Here is a 21,555-nt window from a genome sequence, read left to right as displayed (position 1 = left end):
ATCTATTTATATAGGTCTATTTTAAGCAATAAAGATTTTAGTATTTGTCAATGAAAGACCCTAGGGTGGGTGGGAGTAGGTAAGGAAAAAGGCTTCCTAGGTGACTGGCAACAATGCTTATGGCTTCCTATGATTTGAATCTTTATTGCTGAGGTGGAAAGGCTGGAGGAGGCTGGAGGAGCCACCAGACAGGTAAATGGAACATGTAGCTGGGGTATAAGGCAGTATGTTGTTGGATGGGTTGCACAGATGACCAAGCTCATAGAGGTCAGGTGTGTAGTCGTAAAAAAAGAAGGGGCATGGTACTATCCATGGCGAGCGGACATGTGCATCATTGTTATGTAAACGCCTCATTCCCGAAAAAGTGAGGGCACAGAGTGCCCGCCCAACTACACCCTGATAGAGGTCTCGCCTTTAAAAAGAATAAATTTCAAAACTCTAAAAAAAAATCTTCATTCCCGCAGGGCAGTCCGACCACTCCGGATTCCCGCGTCATCCCGGCATCCGTCCCAGAGTCGGTGCTCCGGGCACTGCTATCTTTGTCTTCTCTTCTGGGTTCTTCATCCTACGCCACCCGACCCAGGCGCGAGATTGGGTGACGTAGGATGAAAAAAAAAGATTTGCTGATCCCACGGCACATGCGTGAGATCGGCAAATGTATCTCTTTGTGCAAAAAGGCTCCTTCTGGGCATACCTGAGATGTTCGGGCATGCGCAGAAGGAGCGCCTAAGAGCCTTCCCGGATGGTTAATGGGAGGCTTTGTGCTCCTATTTATTCTCCACTGCCTAGGCGGCCGAGAATTAGGGGGCAGTGCGGCACCCTTTTTTTCTTTTTCTTTTTAAAAAAAAAAATAAAAAACTGAACTTTTACTATTCATGAAAGGGTTGTCTACCCTTTTATGTAAAGTGAAAATTCTGAGTTTAGGTACACTTTAAGTCCTGCAACCTCCTCTTGTCTTCTTTCTACACCATTGCCAGCAAAGTCAGGCTGAAAACCCTTTGGTGGCCAGCAAATATGTCAGCCCCAGTGAGAACAGGTAGGGTGGTGTACAGAAGACCATGTGGTGTCCTGGAGCTAAAACTTGAAATGTCGGCAGTAATTCCCACTGTGGAGAGGTGGAAACCCTAGAGCGGATTCTGGTTTTGCCAGTACAGTTCTGATTGAGTTTCGCAAACATGTTGTTTGGTTACCAGAACAGTGGTGACTTCATCTCAAAAGACATATTTCTTGTTGTTTTGTTACATACTGCTATGATGCTCTTGTGCCCATTGTAGCCATTTTTAGCAGCGGACAGAGGTTTGCATAAGCACTTTGACTGGTCTAGCACTTTAGGGTATATGTTTGCCTACTGGAGGACTGGACACTGACAAACAATACAAATGTAGACCCAACCTACTACCACCAGGTCATACATTTTTTGCTGGTTTCCTAGGAGGATAGATGTAATTTTCTTAGTGTTGCTTTGTAAAAGACTTGTAGTATCACTGCAGGACCTGATGTCTCCTTTTGTAATTATTCAGGTGACCATCAAGTCTGACTCAAGAAAGTTGTACCTGGACCTCACTAGAAAAAGGCTGGATTTTGCTGGGATAGCCGGGCACTGCTTTTTATGTTACGGTAGTATCCAAACCCCCAGGTGTTATTAGTTATCCAAGACACATGCTGTTCAGAGCCATTGGACTCATTAATGCTTGCTTTGTCTATGTCTCCTATTGGGATTAAGGAAGAAGCATTTGTCCTCTGCTGATCCTGCTTTTCATACCTACAAAGAATTATGTTCCCACTGTCTGACTAGAGTGTCCTAGTCACCTCCGGCCATCTAACCCTTGGATCTGCTGGTAAGTCCAATAACTCTTAAAGGCCTCGTCTTTCCTGAGCATTCACAGTAGCTTTACTTCTACTTGGTGGCTGCAATATATCTGATCCCAGATACAGAGGAGGCAGGTCTGCTGTTATGGGTGACCCCGGATTACTTTCTCCTAATGGTTCTAGAGTTAGCTCCTTACTGTCTCTTGAGGTTGACAAAGTCTGTAGCCTGAAATTGTATTATTGTTACAATGGTATATATCACAGACTCTATCCAAGCTCTGAGCATGGACAAATCTCCCACATTGATCACTGGGGCTCATGATATGTATATGAAGACATGTACCAACAAGATCAAATCCGGTGTTTAGGTCTATTTTTTAGGTCTATTTTCCAGTGGCCATAAAGGTTCCAAACATTTCCTGCATTGATGAATTCTGACTCACCTCTGTCAGCACCTGGTGAGAGTATTTCTATGTAGTCACAGTTTATTGCAGAAGGTATTTGCTCGTGTTGCATTTACAGAAATCTTTTACATTTCATGGAAGTGATAAAACCTTTCCAGAGTCCATTAAAATGTGGCTGGATTCATGTTTAAAAGACTTTTTGGACTAGTTACATCGTCTAAAAATCTCAAGTCTGAGTTCCAGCTAGGGTGATTTCTTTGCCCAGTCCAAGCTGTTAGCCTTCCTCAAACTATAGTTGTATGGCTAAAATCTTTTCATAGAGATGTCCCAAATAAGGTGATAAACCCTGCTTAATTAGAGCATATACAGTATCTAATGGAAAAAGGTTTGCAACTCAAATAGATGAGATGGCCTGCTAAAGGTCAGCACCAACTGAAAATAGACACAGGACTTGCTCCACTGCCTGGTGAGTCTATAGATCATCATGATCCTGCTGCTAAAAGTTCTGTGGACATTTTGGGATCTGGTTTGGTTTCCTGAGCTGGAGACATGTCTTTCTCCCAGTTACTGCCAACGAATTGTAGACTAGTGTATAGTACAGACAATTCTTGTCCTGTGGGCAGTTACACCTGTCCTATGTCATACCAGATATTTTTTTACCCCTCTCTGTTTTGGAGGACCAAGTACTTCTTGTTGGCTTGAATTTTTGATTCTCAAGTATCCCAGGCAGGCCTCCTAGTAGTGGAGATAGGAAAGTCTTTCCCTTCCACTGTTGTACAGTTTCCCAGATACATCAGCTCCCTGTCCTAGTTAGAAGGCAAGTGTATCCTGTTAATACAGGAGTTTTGGTTGTGATAAATAACATCTTCTAGGTCTTTCTTCCTAGGAGATCAAACAGCTTGAGTTTTGCATCAGTAAACCACAGAACATGGCCTGCTCACTTAACAGACTGTTAGTCACTTTACTGTACACATTACATTGGTTTAGCGTTATTCTTCTAGATGGGTGCTATTAAAGGCTGCCTTTTTCTTTTGGTTAGCTTTACTACAGCTGCTTTAGTCTGCAGTTTACCTTTAATGGAAGTCTGGAACACCCAATTGGCTTTGTGGGATCTGTATCACAGGACCTATCAGTTGGCTTCTTGTTCGGTCTTAGATTCACTCTTATTTAGGATGGTCACCAAATTGCTGCTTATGGGGCTTTGACAGGTCCCCCGGGATAAGGAGACTTTCTAAAATGTCATCACAATTTTGCGCAGGGTGGCTGGACTTGGCCTATTGCCCCTGCTCCTAATTTTTTTTTTCACCTTTGCCTTTTACATGGATAAATCAGTGTACACATGTAAAATTTTTGATCATGAAATATTGTTTCCAGCAACATGGAGTGACAAATGGATCAAAGTGCGCTGTACACACATCGCCCATTTAGCTCCATGAAGAAGGGGGAGGACAAGAACACCCTGCTGTGTTCTCCGCCTATGACTTGAGTAGCGGTCTTTCATAAATCTTCCCTGAACAACCACAACTGTTCGTCCAAGGCGATAACCATCTGACGTGTACATAGCATAAGGTTGGGGGGTTTTCTGCTTATGGACATAAATCTAATTAAATCCAATACACCTGTTAGGCCTGCAACTTCTTTTATTTCCCTACTGATTAGAAGCAGTGGATCTGAGCAACTTAAGCGGAAACTGCAAAGAAAAATGTAATATATTGTAATTTGCATGTACTTAGATTTAAGGTGCTTTCATTTCTTCAGTTTAACAAAAAATGCCTGTCAATGCCTGTCAAAAACATGCCTGTTATTCCTGGCAAAAATCTAGCGCTTTTGGGATTTTCTGCATATGAACTAAAATTTTAAATGTCCCAGTTATCTTTTGTGGACACAACTCTTGAATATGTAATGGAGATGAAGAAGAAAGCTGTTTTTTGCAAAGAACTGAGATGACAATATAATTTTAGCCACAGATACAGTAAGCTGTGCAAGTGTTGACACCCTAGGATGTGTATTAAAAAGCTCTGAAGTCTAAGGCTACGTACACACAGCTTTGTTTATATTGCTTGAGAGAAATTTAGATACATGCCAGTCCCAGAAGTCCCAGAAGCTTCAATTAATGTGAAGATAAAAGAACCAGTAAGCATTGATCTTCGAAGCAATTATGTATAAAGCTTTGACTTGATTTTCCATCTTGGTGCTTAGTGGGTTTGGTGTGCAGGATGTGTGAGGAAGTCCTAAGTTTGTTATCGCTACATGCAGGTATGGTTACTATCTTTTCTTCTTTTCTTCTTTGGAATAAACGGTAGTGCACTCAAGGTACAATTTATGCAAGCATTAATAACTTATGTTTTCCATATTTAGATTTCTTTTTTTTTTTTTAGTTATTTATTGATTTGTAGTATATATTGTAAAATGATCTTATGGAAAAGGCTACGAATGAAAAAATAAGGTGAAGCCAGTACTACTCGAACTGCAATTTATATTCTATATTATTATTTGGTATAAATATAAATTCTTATAATCACTGGAAATCATAAAGAGAACACTACTATATTATATGTATAATGAGATCCTTTGGGGATGCAACAGATAAAAGCCTTATCATGTTTATACTTCCCTCTTTTTTAAATAGTGTCCTAATGGTATATACCTACCTGCATGTTTCGAGAAGCTATGTTACAACTTGGTGATGAGTCCTGATTTAAAGCACTCCAGCAAACCCCCTTCCCAACTGATTGGATGCTCCCTGCTTGAGATGGGCCTTGTGATCGAACTCTCGTCTAAGTATGTGTAAAATAGAATATTTTACACTTCACATGTGGATATAAATCTGTCACATTTATATATATTATATAAACCTATAAAACTCCTGATGAAGCGCAATCAGTGGAGCACGTTGATAGATTAAAAGGATTGTGCTTGCTTATAGAAATATTTGGATGAGTAGATTAGTATTGAAGGAATTGAAGAAAAAAGTGTACCAGCCTCACAGGTTGCATGAATATTTATTTTATAGATTTTTATTTTGGTGCTGATGTATTATAGAAAATGTGTATGTTTTATTATAAAAATGTGCTTATAATTAAATATGTTATGCTTTTCAAATATACAAGTTTTGTGCATTATATTTGCTTTAAAGATGAGCCTTTAAAATCCCACATATATTTAACCGATTTAGTTGTTTGTCTATTCTTGCTAAAACAATTAGGGATGTGGCAGTGAAAAAAAGTTTGGTAACTATTAGTTTGTGTACAAATAATGTTGTTCTGCAGTATGGAGAGGGAAGGGGGGAGAAAGATGGAATGGCACCCAGCTGTGTTCTCTCCCCTTCGTTCCTCGCCCGTGGATCTGCCAGGACAGTTGTTGGAGGACGAGCACTGTACACACGCCAGATTCTTGTCTGATATCACCCCCGAGGCGAGAATTTTGTGTGCGTAGCCTAAACCATTGAATGCATCTTTTCTCTTATACAGGAGGATTCCTGTGTGGGAGCCTTTTTGTGTCTCACACAATATAATGCTCAAGTTTGCATAAAGTGAACCTTCTGCAGTATTTTACTCAACTATACAGTCACTGTTAGTAACCAAGTCTCCTTCCAATGGAGTGAAACTAGAGATAACAGGTCTAGAAACACAAAAACTACCTAATCATTGGACTGTGCCTTTGCCTACAAAGAACATATCTTCTGCAAATACATTACAATAAGATAAACTATTGACACCTGTAAGATAACATACCATTAAGTAATGTTGGCTATTGTGGGGGCCCTAAATGTTGGTTACTTGGGGAATTTTCTATCCAAACACACACACACACACACACACACACACACACACACACACACCATATAGTACGCGCAGTATATTCATACTTTATAACATATTAGAAGTATTGTATCTAATGAGGAGAACAGGTTGGGTTTTTTTATTCTTCCAAATCCAGCTATATTCATTTATTATTTAATATGAAATGCTAGCCAAAAACATTTTACAGGAGGTCCCCTTCTATTTCAAAAATTGGAATATAGTTTCAAAATTCTTAAAAGTTTTCATTAAAGTGTTAAAAAACAAATCCAAAGGTATTGCAGCTTTTATATTACATGACAGCTGAATGTCCCCTTCATACTCCAAGGAATACCAAACATTACAGAAATACGACTACTGTACTGTAGAATAATCAGCAGCATTTATTTTTCAGTTCAGATTAGGAATAAAATATTAAATATTTGAAAAGTTATTAAAGATTACAAGCGATACATTTAACCTTCAGGAAAAGGTGTATGTAGGACTTCTGACAAATGACAATGTTTCAAGCTCTATTATGTGTACATAGATCATAGTAAGACTGATAGTATATATTTCATCATAACATATCCTTATTCGAGTACACAATATGAGCAAGCAGGGTTGAGAAACATACGCAAACAATAATAGTGCAGAAACCCTTACATTAGATTACCATTTACAACAGCAGAATGGTCTAGCCTGCAAACAGAATATTCCACTGAACTACTTCCTTTACCAGGATAGGTAACTCAGCGCAGACATGATGATCAGGACTCTGACAGTGGTCACTTGTAGGGTAAATACTGTGTGCAGGGCTGAGTATCTAAAATCAAGAACCATACAAAAACATTATTACGAACAAATTCTTCTTTTACCTTGAGAACAGGTATTAGATTGAATATACTAATCACGAAAAAATGATCAACATTTGCTTTCCAGTACACAACACTCTGCCAAACAAAACCTTATTTTGCTGGTAAATATCATATCTTATGAATAGTTATTTATTTCTAGTAAGTAGTTTTTTTTTTTATTTATTTCCCTTGCTATGCTTATGTGATTTGCTTTCCTGCTCAAAGTAACAGACCTATATAAGGTTCTGTAAACACTGCTTCAGTTAGACAGGGAAAATGTGCAATCACAGAGAGAGAGAGCAAGAGGGAAGGAAAGAGAGAGAGAGCAAGAGGGAAGGAAAGAGAGAGCAAGAGGGAAGGAAAGAGAGAGCAAGAAGGAAAGTAAAGAGAGAGAGCAAGAAAGAAAGAGCGAGAGAGAGAGAGAGAGAGAGAGAGAGAGAGAAAGCGGGAGGGCAAGTGAGAGAGAGAACAAAAAAAATCAAAGTACAACAAATAATTTGGAACACTGACTTTAGTTTTATTGCTGGGCATCAGTATAGCGAGGACGCTTAACAGATTCCAAATATGTGCTAAAACTAAAGCCCCTCCTAAGATGTGCCTTTTTTGTTATAATCTGTAATCATGCTTACTTCCAGAGGACACAGTTGTTGAAGCGTGGAAAGCATTATTTGGGGACATGCTTGGAGCATATGAAAAAGTGTCTGCAGGTCTGCAAGCATAAAAAGCAGTAAAAGGTAGAGAGAGCGAGAGCAAAAAAAAAAAGGTAGAGGGAGCGAGACCAAAAAAAAGAGAGAGAGCAAGAAAGAGAAAGAGAAAGTGAAATTGAGACAGAAAGAGAGTACAAAAAAAAAAGAGAGAGAGGGAGCGCAAGAGAAAAAGAGAGAGCGCGCAAGAGGAAAAAAAGAGTCCCACCACATCTGGGAATAACTGCAATAGGTTGAACAAATCAATAGATGTGTCTTTTTTGCTATAATATGTAATCATGCTTACTCAGAGAAGAGACTCATCTGGGTATTTTCCAGGGGACACAGCCAGCGGAGCCTGGAAAGCATTATTTGGGGACATGCTTGGAGCATATGAAAAAGTGTCTGCAGGTCTGGAAGCATCTGTTGCCATTTGATTCATATGAAAAGCTAAGACCAACAAGACCCAAGAAAGGTACCCTACAAGGGGTCCCTTTAACCATGTGCAACATTTATGCTCCTAATGCAGGGCAGTTTAAGTTTCTTACTAAAACACTAGCCCTTTTGGAAGAGTTCACCCATACTTATTTGATTGTCGGTGGAGACTTTAATTTTCTTTCTAAATCAAGATAGGATGTCTATGTATACATCCAACCCCTACTGTGCTGCAATGCTCCAAGTTGTTTTAGGCAACTTATGAGACGTCACCAGCTGTATGACGGCTGGGGAATTCAGCACCCTACAAGTAAGCAATTTCCTTTTTACATCCCTCTTCATCAAACCCATACTTGCATTGACTACCTATTCATCAATTTACCACTCTGGAGGAACAGTGTTTCTGCTGATATTCACCCTATTTCGTGGTCAGACCATGTCCTGATCACGTTGGAGGTTTTGTTTGCCCCCTCTAAAACTAAAGTGTGTCACTAGCGGATGAATGATTTTATTCTTAAAAACATGGACACCAAACTGTCCCTTACTGCTGGAATACAAAACTATTTTGCAGAGAACAAGGGTTCAGTGGCACACACTTCCACTCTCTGGGAGGCCCACAAGGCGGTCGTTAGGGGCCTGTGTGTGGCCTTAAAAGGGACTCCAACTTGCAGCGTGTCTTAATGGTACAGGCACTACGAACTGCGGAGGAGAAGCTCTCTGATAGACCGTCACTGGGCCTCCTAGGGGAGGTGACTTCCCTCCGCTCCAAATTTAGGGCCCTGGAGCTGATGAAGGTCAGCTGGATGATGCAGCTTACTAGACAGCTTTATTACCACAAAGGCAACAAGCCAGATACATCTCTGGCACGCAAACTGAGGGATATACAATCTAGTTCCTCCCCTATGGCCATTAAATACGAGAAGGGGGTATTAAGGTATGACCCGTCCCAAATAGCTTCCCGGTTTGAACAGTACTACACCCAACTATATCACACAGTGTCACCAGGCGCAGAGCTCCATGGGCTCAGTTTTTCAAGCCACCACAGACGCCTATTTAGCTGAACTAAATCTCCCCCAGTTGAGGACAGAACACCTGGAGCACCTTAATAGCCCCATTACTGAAGAGGAAATTTCCAAGGTTATTTCTCAACTTCCTTCACATAAAGCTCCTGGCCCAGATGGTTTGCCTTATTTGTATTACAAAACCTTCTTGCCAAATTTACTTCCCCATCTAGTGGACTTATTTAATGATTTTCTCCATGGTAAACCCATCCCGCCTTCCATGTCATTCTCCCATATTACTGTTATCCCTAAGCAGGGTAAGGATCTGACGGATTGTACTAACTACAGACCCATTGCGTTACTCAACTCCGATCTTAAAATTTACTCTAAGATTTAAGCAAACCGGCCCTCTAAATTTTACCATTCCTTGTACACAGGGACCAAACGGGCGAGTAACTAATGTTATTGATATCCTCAACAAACTCAAAACTCCCTCACTTTTCTTGAGTTTGGACATGGAGAAGTTGTTTGACTGTCTCAGCTGGCCTTTCATGTTTTCTACACTTACTAAAATGGGGTTCTCAGGCCCCTTTGTGGGAGCTATTCACTCCCCTTGCCTCCATCAAAAATGGGACGCGACAGAGATGCCCCCTGTCCCCCTTGCTCTTCACCCTCAGTATTGAACCACTGGCAGAGAGAGTACGCTCTAATCCTAATATTCAGGATGTTCCAGTGAAGGGATCCCCAATAAAATTTCACTATATGTGGATGATGTCCTTCTCACACTTACACAGCCCCTTACTACTCCTCCGAATTTGTGGACTGAACTAAACGCTTTTAGCATTGTTTCGGGTTATAAGGTCAATTTCTCAAAGACAGAAGCCATGCTTCTACACATACCAACCTTGCAACTCTCAGCATTACAGGATAGTTATTATGTGGCGGGAACATTCTCTGAGTTACTTGGGAACTAAGACCACAGCTTCCTATAACCAACTGTACGCTAATAATTTCCCCTGTTTCAGGAGATATACAATTATTTGAAAAAATGGAAAGGGCACTCACTGTCGCTTTTAGGACGCATTGCATCTGTGAAAATGATGCTCTTGCCCAAGTTTCTATATTTATTTGAAACTGTCCCAGTCCGGGTTCCGATTTTGACTTTGAAAAAGTTGCAGGCTGGTTTTCTGAATTTTATTCGGGCACGGAAGCGACACAGATTATCCAGATCAGTGGTCTGTACACCCAAGGAATTGGGGGGTCTTGGGGCCCAAGACCTGGTTAAATATTATGTAGCAACTCATCTTCCCTTTCTTGCCCTCATGGACAATGTTATCCTCTCCCAGTGTATGCCGAGAATAAAGGAAGCTTGGACTGCCCCCACTTCACCCTAATGTGATGTTCTGGATCTTCTCCATGTTAATAATGGATAGAGACCTGCTTTCCCCGATGGTGTTTGTGAAGAATATATAGAGAGCGTATAAGACTAAGTATGGTCTCTCCTCCCAAGCCTCTATACATACATCCATTATACACACCCCTTTGCTACCCGAAACTTTAACTAGAAATATGTGGTTTCCATGGAGGGAAAGGGGGCCGTTTCATATTACGCATATTTTATTCCCGGTGGAGAAAAGAATACTCTCCTTTCAGGAATTACAAGAAAAATTTGACCTACCACAAACCTTCTTTTTTTCATTTTTGCAGCTAAGGCATTATTTTTATTACTTTCCCTTCAACAATCGCCCAAATTTACTACACTCACCCCTTTTGGAAGAATTTGTGCCACCGGTCCTTATGCCAAAGGTCTTATTTCCTCCATTTATCACCTCCTCCATGTCTCTGCACAGGGGGCTTCTGGCAAATTTGCCTATATGGGCACCTGGGAAGCCATTTTGGGCCGTGCCCTAGATGGAGATGACTGGTACGAGCTCCGGGAGGTGGCTAATAAAAGCTCCATATGCATACTTTACAAAGAAAACTTGTACAAAATTTTGTTCTGGTGGTACCACACACCGGATATGTTGCACTGGCTGTTCGCTGCTGCAGATCCTCTTTGCTGGAGATGTGGATCCCTGCGTGGGACACTGGAGCACAATGTTTGGTTCTGTCCCACTATTTATAGCTATTGGGACAGGGTTATTAAGCTAATCACAGAAGTGACCCAGCAGCAGTTCTCCCTTGACCCACTCCACCATCTACTGGGATCGCCCTTCACGGGCCCCCCCAAACCCACAACCAAGCTTATCACACATTTTTTAGTAGCAGCCCGTACTTTAATCCCAGCCAAGTGGAAATCCACACAGCCCCATCTTTGGAGGACCTACATGCTTGGGTCCAGGAGGTCCGTTTGATGGAATATCTTACCGCTATCCTCAGTAATAATGTTGCTAAGTTTGAACAGGTCTGGAGATCTTGGGATGCCTATTTTGCCCATTTACAGGTTTAAAGTGTTGATTTGACTATGTGAACTCCTTAATAATCATCATTCTGGTGACCCCCCCCATCCTTTTGTCCTGTTTATACCCTACCTGTTTATTTATGTATACTGGACATTCATCTTTTACTTTCTCACCATATGGGATTATACTGTTTGGTTTACATTTTGCTGCTATTTTTTAAATATGTTATTTGTATGATCCTTTTTGATGTACTGTTAATTATGCAGTATACTGTACACTATGTTTATGTTTATATCTTGTCCTTTCTCTGTTTTTTCTGTTATTGTTTTATGAAAATTCTTAATAAAAATCCAGTTTCAATGCATTTGTGCACACGTCCAACATTGTGGCTGCCAAATTGAACACCCTGGGTTTCCAATTGGTCCGCCATCCCTCCTACTCGTCTGACCTAGCCCTTTTGGACTATTATCTGTTACCGAATTTTAAGAAACACCTGAAGGGGCAACATTTTGAGGACATTTCTGACATCAAAGATGCTGCTGAGAGCTGGTTTGCGGCCCAACCAAAGGACTTTCATTTGAATGGTCTAAAAAAGCTGCAACTACGCTGTACCAAGTGCATCAACCTCAGGGGGGAATATGTTGAATAAATGTGTTATTTCATAACTTTGGCTCTCTTCTTTCTGGGCAAAGCCAGGAACTTCTCAGCAACCCCTCGTAGGTGTAGGGAAAAAAGCAGAGAGGAATGGAAACTGATCTTAGGGGAGAATAAAGGCCTAAGATGAACTAAGAATTTTCATATTATTCCACTACTTAGCTACTAAATTTGTAATGAGAGGAGGGCTGATTGATACATGCATGCATTACATTAAAGCACAAAAATAAATAACTATAAAGGAAATGGCTTTCTTATACAGTCTTAGTACAGCTCTGTTTGCTTTGTAACAACCTGTACTTGGGTTACCATGAAGAAAGACTCACCTCCGTTTCGTTCGGGTGAAACATTCATTGAAATAGTGTTTTGTCTCCTAGGAACAGTGACTGGAACCCCAGGAACGTCTGGAAGATTAAATGCTATCCGACTATCAAAAGCTGAAATAAACAGATTGTATAAAAAAGTTCTGAACACCAAACAATCTTCAAGCACATTGTTGTGTGTTAAATTATTTCAATATTCTTAATGAAAAGTACAAGGGCACTAAACTCATTGGCTGCAGAAACTTGCTGCTGAGTGACTGATCATCAAAGGTCACATGGGATCACATGAAGTTGGTTTGCATTTTGTTTCAAACAGCTTATAGCACTTTCAGGCTGTCAAGTGTCTGCTCTCTAATACAAAATAGGTAAATAAGCTGCGATTTTAGAGTTTCTGTTGTGAAATAAAAGATGATGTTCTCCGGAATGCCTGCAACTACAGAGGTCAGGGAGTTTTGGGTGTGTAGGCACTCACTAAAAAAATGTAAATGCTGCCCAGTAAAAAGCTAATAATGGGGATTAGCTCCACACAGCCTAATAAGACATAAGGGCATAAAAGATAGGAGATGAGTGGGGAGAACCAAAACAGGATATTTTTTTTTTTTTTACAAAGTAAACTCTAAATGCTAGTGTGTGCACAGGTGTATTTAAAAACATACTTTACCAAAGCACAGGTATGAATAGGATCCTAGGCACACTATTTGCCATGTATATCTATATAAAGCCTAATCACCTGCAGTATTCTGCACAGCAGGAAGCCTTTGTGGAGAGGTGATCAGTGGTCCAGTAGGGACTTCAGGAAGGTCCACCTCATTTTCCTGGAGAAGCTCATTCAACTCTTTCTCCAGATCATCTGTGTCCACATCTGCAATATGACAAGTATGAGTACTGAAAAATACATTTTGGTAAAGTTTGTTTTTTTCCATTCAGATGCTCATATTTAGTGTTTGCTAGCTACAGTCTAAGAAAAGGAAGGTACATCCTCTTTTAAATCTTTTTTTATGTATTGTGACATAATAAACATTAATTCATCTGGTCCTTAGCAGATCTATTCACTGAATACAACTCTATGATTCAACAGTCTGTACGAGAACCACTTTTAACAGAAATAACTTGAAGTGATGATTTTCTGTATAACTTTCAGTCCCTCACACTGGGCCTGATTTATTAAAGCTCTACAAGACTAAAGAGGGTACACTTTCATCAGTGAAGCCGGGTGATTTAACAAACCTGGGAAGGAACTGGTCCAGGATTCACCCAGCTTCACTGATGAAAGTGTATACTTTCTAGCCTTGGAAAGCTTTAATAAATCAGAATTTTGGCCCACCTGTCTTTGCAACATTGTTTGAGTACTTTGAGGTTTGAACGCATTTGTTTATTATGCACACCTCTCTCAGGGCCACAGAATTTTAATCAGGTTGAAGTTTAGATTTTGACTGTGCCATTGCAAAACCCTGAATCTTTTCTTTATCAGCCATTCACTAGGTTTACTGGTGTGCTTGGGATCACTGTCCTGTTGAATTTTGGCCAAGACTTAGCTGTCACACAGATGGCCCCAGATTTGATTCTAGAATACTTTGGTATAAAGAGGGTTTCATGGTTGATTCAATCACTACAAGGTGCCCGGGTCCTGTGGCTGTAAAACAAGCCCAAATAATCATCCTTCCACCACTGTGCCTGACAAATTGTATAAGAAGATTGTGTTAATATCCTATTTGCCAAACACGGGACTGTTCATTTCAGAGCACAATACTTACCAAGATCCAAACATTGTGCCCAACTAGTTTAGATTTCCAAGCCACTCTAGTGGGCTGAACTGAGCAGCCACAAGGGAATGTTAACTTTCATCAGTCCTCATGACTTGATCTCTGATAAAGTAATCTTTAATATCTGCCTGAAGTTCTGCTTTAAATTTCACATTTGAGTAACAGTTCTCAGGGTGCACTACTTACCAATATCCCCGGGCACTGCTCCAGCCAAGCTCTGGCTAATATCATCTTGTAGATCACAGAACTGCAAAAAGGGACCAAAACAGTCAGTGCAACTACAGTTCTGTCTTATAATAATAAAAGGAAACCAAACGTGGCATGGTTTAGCTCATACATGGCATAGTTATATATGTGGTATGGTTCAGCTCATACAATACCAGTGAAAGTAAAATGCAATACTTTGAGTGAACCAATGCCTGTCACATATTCTGTCTTGCAAACAATGTTTTTGAATCCTATACAACTGCCTAAAATAAACATGGATATTCCTTCTTAGAAAAATGGGTGGCTCCAAATTGCAGTTTTTGTACCTATGCCAATAAATGGAAATTCTGCCCAATATCTGTTGCCAGTCACACTCCATGCTAGCCTACTCCTTAATGATGAATGCTGACCAGTTTTATTTTGCAATCCACACAGAACCTACAGTCTTATGTACTGTGCAATCAGAAAGACATGTTTTATGCTGTGAGAAGAAATTCTATACTATTCTTTATAGTTTTTTTGGGAGGTTTTTAAAGTCATACAAAGTTTGCAAACAGCTGGCAGTGCCAGTCACAACTGTGTTATGTTTCACCAGATTTTTTAAACATGACTCTGTAAGAAACACACAGTAACGGATTATAATCAACATTACCTCCTGAATTTGATCTACTAAGCTTTCTGTTTTCTCCACACTGACATCCTTTAGTGTTGTGCGCAGTGCTGTCACTCCCATTTGATATGCAGATATCACCTGCCATTGATAGAAAAGTTGACTTTAATCTATAATGTACACAACAAATAACGTTAAAAGCCAAGAATAAATACCCAAGGTGATCATAACTGAAATAACGTTCCCAATTCAACCAAAACATTTTTTTAAGCCGTGTGGTAAGAAATTTTAGGGGAGTGGCAGCCCTCGTATTGCAACCCAACTCTTTAGTAACCACCCAAAAACAGCGGGGTGGTTACTGAAAAGTGCTGGGTGGTGCGCCCACCTAAAAGGGGCCGCGGAGAACACTGATTTTGATTAGTAAATTATAACCAGAAATAATTACTGCACAGTTGGTAAGGCTGACAAGGGTTGTGAATCCACAAGGTAAACCATTTTTTCCAATACTATTAGCGCTAATCTAGTGAATGGAAACTCTATGATATTATTTCAGATCTGATAGACATAAAGAGGGTCAACTGAACAGATTCTACCTAAACATAAGCATATGCAGATATAAAAAACCTGATTTAAGAAACATTTCATGTAATTTTTACATTTTACCTCAACTTCCTGCACCCTCCTAAAAATAAATATTTATAATGGCAGACAGCAAGAAAGCACTGTAAATTAATCATATCACTGTGGCCCACAAGACAGAATGAGAGCACAAAGCCTCCCGGGATACCTACATCACGCATGCCAGGAGGCTCTTGGCTGACCCTTCTGTGCATGCCCTAATTTCGTGCATGCGCCCGAATGGAAGAAAAAACTGCCAATCTCATGTATGTGCACTGAGATCAGCAATAATTTTTTCATATATGACACCCAATCTCATGCCTGCGCAGTGCGCGATCAGAGATGTAGGCAGAAGAACCCAGAAGAAAAGAGAAGAAGATGCTAACACATCTTCTGCGCTGGCCTGAAGATTGATACCGGGACGACACGGGACCCAAATGAAGAAATCTCCTGATGGGATCTGCAGGATTAAAGGTAAGTGTGTTTATTTTATTCTGAGTTTAGTTCCGATTTGAATAAATGAAGTTTGTTGATAGGAAAAAGCAGTTTTATCTCTGGGGTCACAAAATGGTTACCATGCGGTCCGTTTCGGCTATTGATATTCTGTCCAGGATGTTCTGCACAGTGTCCAGCTTATTCTGCAGTTCTGACAACCGTTTCTCTGATAACTTCCTTCGTCTCATCCATCGCAGAGCCTACAACACAAGCAGGACAAAGACTAAGTAGACAGACAGACATGGGGTATATAGACAATATAAGGGTTGAGTTTGCATCATAAAAAAAAGAAAGTCTTTCATGGGAATACATCTTTTACAAGGAATACAGTACTTTAGAAGGAAGTGTATAGTGTATTTTCACTGAGCATGTTTTAGTTATTGTAGCCTTTTACCTTAAAAAAAATAAACAAACTATATTGAGAGATGATGTAAACTGTTATTGCTGTACCCATTCTAAAGAATGCCCAACTGTTGCTTTCAGTCACAAACCTGAAACCTGAAAAGTGAAACGTGAAAAACCTGAAAGTATGCAGACAACTGGAAGATCCACTTTAAAGCTATTTATATGTGGCTCACATTTTACAAGCTTGTACTTTCATATTTGTAATTTTCTATTAAACAAAATGATTTGTATATTCACCAGTATTTGTATATTATTTTTTGATTAGCACAACTACTCTTTTCTTTTACCAGCCAATGAATGCACCTTGGGGTCCATTACCAGGCTAACATTCCTGCTTTGAAGGCAGATTAAAAGAAACCAAAGGATGTTTTCTTTTTTCTTTGCAATCTAGAAAGTCAATTCTGTGTCCATTTTGGATTTTGTTTAACGTTGTTACCAGGGGCCTGACAGTCATTTACTTTATACTTTTTTTTTTTTTTAACCTAAGGTATCTTAAATGGAGAAAGGAAGTAGAAGTTGGAGGGCTTAGCCGCATAAAGATCAAAGTTACCGGTCACTTGAACAAGGTGCTAGCAGTGCAGCACTAGGCTTAAGAGCATGACACTTGTTTAAAGCTTGCTGAGCCCTATTAGCAGCTTGTTTAAAGTGATGGTCACCATTTTTCTTTTAGATCTGTAAATAAAGCTTCCTAAAATGGGTACATTAAAATTTTCAACAAAGCTGAATAAAGCTTGCTGCAATCTTTTGTAAAAGTTTGCTGCACACACTGCTCCTATAACATCTGAAGTCCATGTGAACAAACCACAGAGTGAAACAGAAGAGGATTCACTGGGGAAAAAGGCTTCCAGTGGCCACGCACGTATACATTAAGACAACAAAGTAGAACAGAAATGTGGAATTAGAAAGTATAAAATATTATATTCATACCTGCTGCTTATTTCCAGCTCTTTTAAAGTTTATTGCCTCTTCCTTCAGCCTGTAAATAATAACACAACTTTTTTTTAGTTTGTTACAATGGCCCACACATAATATACCCTGTTTCCCCGATGATAAGACACTGTCTTATTTTTTTTTGAAGGCCAAAATATGCTCTAGGGCTTATTTTCAGGGGGATGCCTTATTTACCCATGAAGAAGACTACAGTACACAGTTATTGTTCATGTGCCAATCATTGTCCCCTTCTGATCAATCATGTGCCATTCCTGTCCCCTTCTGATCAATCATGTGCCATTCATGTCCACTTCTGATCAATCTGTGCCAATCATTGTCCCCTTCTGATCAATCATGTGCCATTCCTGTCCCCTTCAGATCAATCTGTGCCAATCATTGTCCCCTTCTGATTAATCTGATCCATTCATTGTCCCCTTCTACTGTAATCAATAATATACTGTACCATTTAATGTCCCATTCTAAAGCTTACCGTATATAGAGTGGTATTGCTCACAGCAAAAAAAAACCTGTCTGAACTCCTGAACAAACTCCTGCAGTCTCCGTTAGGGAGGGATGAGGGAAGCTGCCTGTGTTTGCGTGGGCGGAGTCACGTGTGTTTGCGTGGGCGGAGTCACTTCAGTCCTGTCACTTCCTCTTCATGAAGAGGACGCACGGAGGAACCACACGGAGGAACCACACACGGAGTCACCCACCGCACCACGCGATTCTGGTAAGTAATCGGTGGGTGGCTTATTTGCGGGGGGGGGGCTTATTTTTCATTTTTACCTAAAAAGGGGGGGCTGTCTTATTTGATGGCCCTGCCTTATCATCGGGGAAACACGGTAGCAGTTCAACTCTATGTTCCGGGTAAAGGCCAGGAAAAAAAAAAAACATATCAGAAACACAGATCCAACACTGGCAAATTTTATAATGATATTGATCAAGCAGGTCATTAATGCAGAAAGGGACATGTGCCTTTTGGAATAATTTGCCTTACCTGCCTGATTGCTTCAAGTTTCTGGTGACAAAGCGGAGCTGCGCAGCATCAGCTTTGATTGCCAGGGAAACCTGCCAATCCTGGCTTCCCTTGCATGTGCTGAGGGTGAATGAACACCCATGTGCCTACAGGGAAGTTATGCCATCGTGGCACTGCCAATCAAGATGGATCTTTTTTGCGCACGTTTAGTTCTACTTTAAACCTCTCGGCAGAAACAGCATGGAAACAAACTCCCAGCCGTTATAGTATGATGTTGTCCTTGTAATACATGTAATTTGAGAGGCTGTAAAGCCACCTGATTACTTCTGCAGGACCCCACAATTTTAAAAGTCCCCTCCACACATTTGGGTTGGGTAAACATAATTAAGAAAATATATAATATATATAAAAGAAAAAATATTGAGAAAATCAGGATTACATCAAAAAATATTTAGTATTACCACGCATGCTGAAGTCATAGCAAAAAATCCAGTGCCAGAACTCTTGATTAACTCCAAACTATAAAGGAAATGTTATTAAATTCGAAATTAGTTAGATTGGTTATAGACTGATTTACTTGGTAAAATATTGAGTGTTGGTTATGCATACGTTCCTAATTAGGCTACTCTTTTTTTCTTTGTTCAACATTTAAACTTCCTACCTCAGCTCATCTACGCTAGAGCATGGAGCAGACAGAGCAAAAAGTAATAGTAACCTGCAAAGTATAAAAGTGATCTTGTGACCTGTAATTAAAATAAAAATTGTTCTACATCACAGTGACAGACCCCTAAAAGCGTACGGTAGGTCAGTCATTAGACATATGGTTAACGCAGCTAGAGCCTGTATACTTCTATTGCGGAAGCAACCACACTCACCATGTATAGGTTTAGGGTTCCACAGGATAAACAAAATCATGCTCATGGAAGACCTCCCATCATCCCTGAACGGCACAGAGGTGAGGTTCAGCAACACCTGGTTCTACTGGTTAGAGTTCCAGGAGTCTCCTGAATACAGGGAGTATCTAATCCCGGTATTTTACCTATATAAATGTATAGGAATTACTAAAGCTTGTTTATTGTATGGATGCCCCTTGACGTTTGGATTGAATAGGGTTCTTGTGAGCTAAAAATTGTATTACATAAATATACAAAACCCATAACCCATTCCCTGACCTTTCCCTTACTTTCCCCCGTGTATGTAGGCTCTAACTCCTTCCCTTTTTCTGTATGATGGTGAATATATATACAGTTCATGACTGTTCTATATTCATTTTAATTTATACTGGAATTCTATGTTATTATTGTCTATTATGTTTAATAATTTTTAAAACTGCCAATAAAAATGTTTAAAAAATTTTTTTCTTGTTTTTTGTGTCCAAAACAAAAAAAACTAATTGGCAAATACAACAATAAAAAAAACTTTTTTTAACAATGCGTTTAGCTGTTTGCTTGGCCTTTCATTTTGTTTTTAAATGAAGTGATAACACTGCTGGCAATTACGAAAGAAAAGAAGAATGCTTTCAACTTAAAAGTGAAAAGGAGCATCCAAAAATCTGATCCCAAGCTGGCTATGGTGTTATCCACCACTTTTTGAAAAAATCTGTAACCAGTTAATACCAAACACTTACTGGTCTGATTCCTCGCTTGCCTTCTGCACTTTCTCTGATAGGAGCTTCTGACTTTTTTGTAATTCATAAATGCCCAAATCAGATTCTTCTATTGAGTTCACCCGAGTCTTACCATCCTGTAAAAACTTCACAAGCTGCAGGGCACAAACAAACCATACGTAAAGGATGTACAATAAGATATATTATATAATATAGTGTGCACGTATTTCACCTTCTCCCCGTGTCTTTGCAAAACACTGATTTTCTTCTCAAGCTGCAGTTGCAATAAAACCAGATTAAAGGCAGACCTGTCTGGAATCTGGTCCTTGCATAAATTGTATACGTCATCATCTAACACAATAGAGGTAGAACTCAGTGGAGACGACAGGTACTCCTTTAACACCAGCTCTGCCTGTGCCTGGGAGAAGGAAAAGACAGAAAAGTCAATATCAGGAATTTTACATTTTGCTTTATATGACTGACGACTGAGCATGCAGTACTTCCATCTCTGCTCTGCTGTTCAATGTTGTGTTCCTTTCTGTAACTAATATAAATGTTTTGCTGTCAAAATGGTGCCACATCCCAAGTAAACCATTATCAAAACTGATATCCAAAAAAAAGAAAAGATTTTTGATTTTTTTTTTTTATTAATTTACATTTTTTAAAACATTGACACAGGTTTTCTTGACCAACACAAAAACATAGATTAAAGTCATAGCAATATATTGAACATTTTGCCTTCATTGCATGTAATTGTTAGGCTGTTAACACATAAAATTCATTAGTGTTCCATCATGGTGTAACTAAAAACACCTCTGCTCAATGTGTTTCATTTTTGAACAAAATCTGCATCAGGACTTTGAGGGGACAGCCATGAATTCCACATGAATCTGTGTATTTTTATCTGCCTAAAGCTCAGCTTTAATTCCTTCAGCTAATGGAAGCATTGTCCTTTTACCAATTTTGTCAAGTGAAGTCAATAGAAAACCTATTGGGTTTATGACAATCTGACAAGAAAGTATGACATGACATTCATGCTCTATCTATCAGTCAGTAAGACCGTACCTTTAAGATATCAGGAATCACAAATGGTTCATCCGGACTAATCTGCGCACCTAGAATGGTACCCCAAGTCCACTGTAGAGGTTTGATGACCATTTGCCTAATTCCCCATGAGATCCAGCCACTGGAGACTCCAGACACAAAATCTGACTCTATTTGTAGGCAACCTCGTCTGCCACAACAAAGAAGGAAAAAAAGTAAAACAAGTCATTAAGATTTGGTTATAGTACAGTTTTGATTTTTTCAGCTAGGTATTTGTTGTTATATTTTATAAAGCAAGATAGAACTTTAAAAGTAATATGTAATCCTGTCCTAAATGTGGGAAAACCAAGTCTGATCTCTATGATATGTTGTGGGACTGCTCCCGGGTAAAACTTTGTGCCTTTGGCCCTGATTTATTAAAGTTCTCCAAGGCTGGAGAAAATACACTTTCATAAGTGAAGCTGGGTAATCCAGCAAACCTGGAATGGATTTCCTAAAGGTCATTAGCTATTTGTTAGCAAATGTTTTCAATCCTGGACCAGATCCATTCCAGG

General features: G+C 39.7%; 1 protein-coding gene across 3 annotated transcripts in view; it reads right to left on the bottom strand.

The window, feature by feature from the left end:
- Window positions 1-6,376: 6,376 nt before the first annotated feature.
- Window positions 6,377-21,555, bottom strand: part of CHMP7 (charged multivesicular body protein 7) — a 21,128-nt gene continuing 5,949 nt past the window's right edge. For all 3 annotated transcript variants that reach the window (XM_072399812.1, XM_072399813.1, XM_072399811.1), the window contains 10 exons: window positions 21,023-21,191; window positions 20,190-20,375; window positions 19,979-20,112; window positions 17,373-17,421; window positions 16,121-16,240; window positions 14,970-15,068; window positions 14,297-14,357; window positions 13,078-13,209; window positions 12,351-12,461; window positions 6,377-6,818 (listed from right to left, as the gene is read on the bottom strand). In XM_072399812.1, the coding sequence (XP_072255913.1) occupies window positions 6,781-6,818; window positions 12,351-12,461; window positions 13,078-13,209; window positions 14,297-14,357; window positions 14,970-15,068; window positions 16,121-16,240; window positions 17,373-17,421; window positions 19,979-20,112; window positions 20,190-20,375; window positions 21,023-21,191 (1,099 nt within the window). In that variant the 3' untranslated portion in view covers window positions 6,377-6,780. The remainder of the gene's footprint in view (window positions 6,819-12,350; window positions 12,462-13,077; window positions 13,210-14,296; window positions 14,358-14,969; window positions 15,069-16,120; window positions 16,241-17,372; window positions 17,422-19,978; window positions 20,113-20,189; window positions 20,376-21,022; window positions 21,192-21,555) is intronic.

Source organism: Pyxicephalus adspersus, chromosome 2 (assembly GCF_032062135.1).
Source record: "Pyxicephalus adspersus chromosome 2, UCB_Pads_2.0, whole genome shotgun sequence".
Lineage (NCBI taxonomy): Eukaryota > Metazoa > Chordata > Amphibia > Anura > Pyxicephalidae > Pyxicephalus > Pyxicephalus adspersus.
The sequence above is the reverse complement of the archived record's forward strand: the minus strand, read 5'-3'. Positions and strand labels throughout refer to the sequence as shown.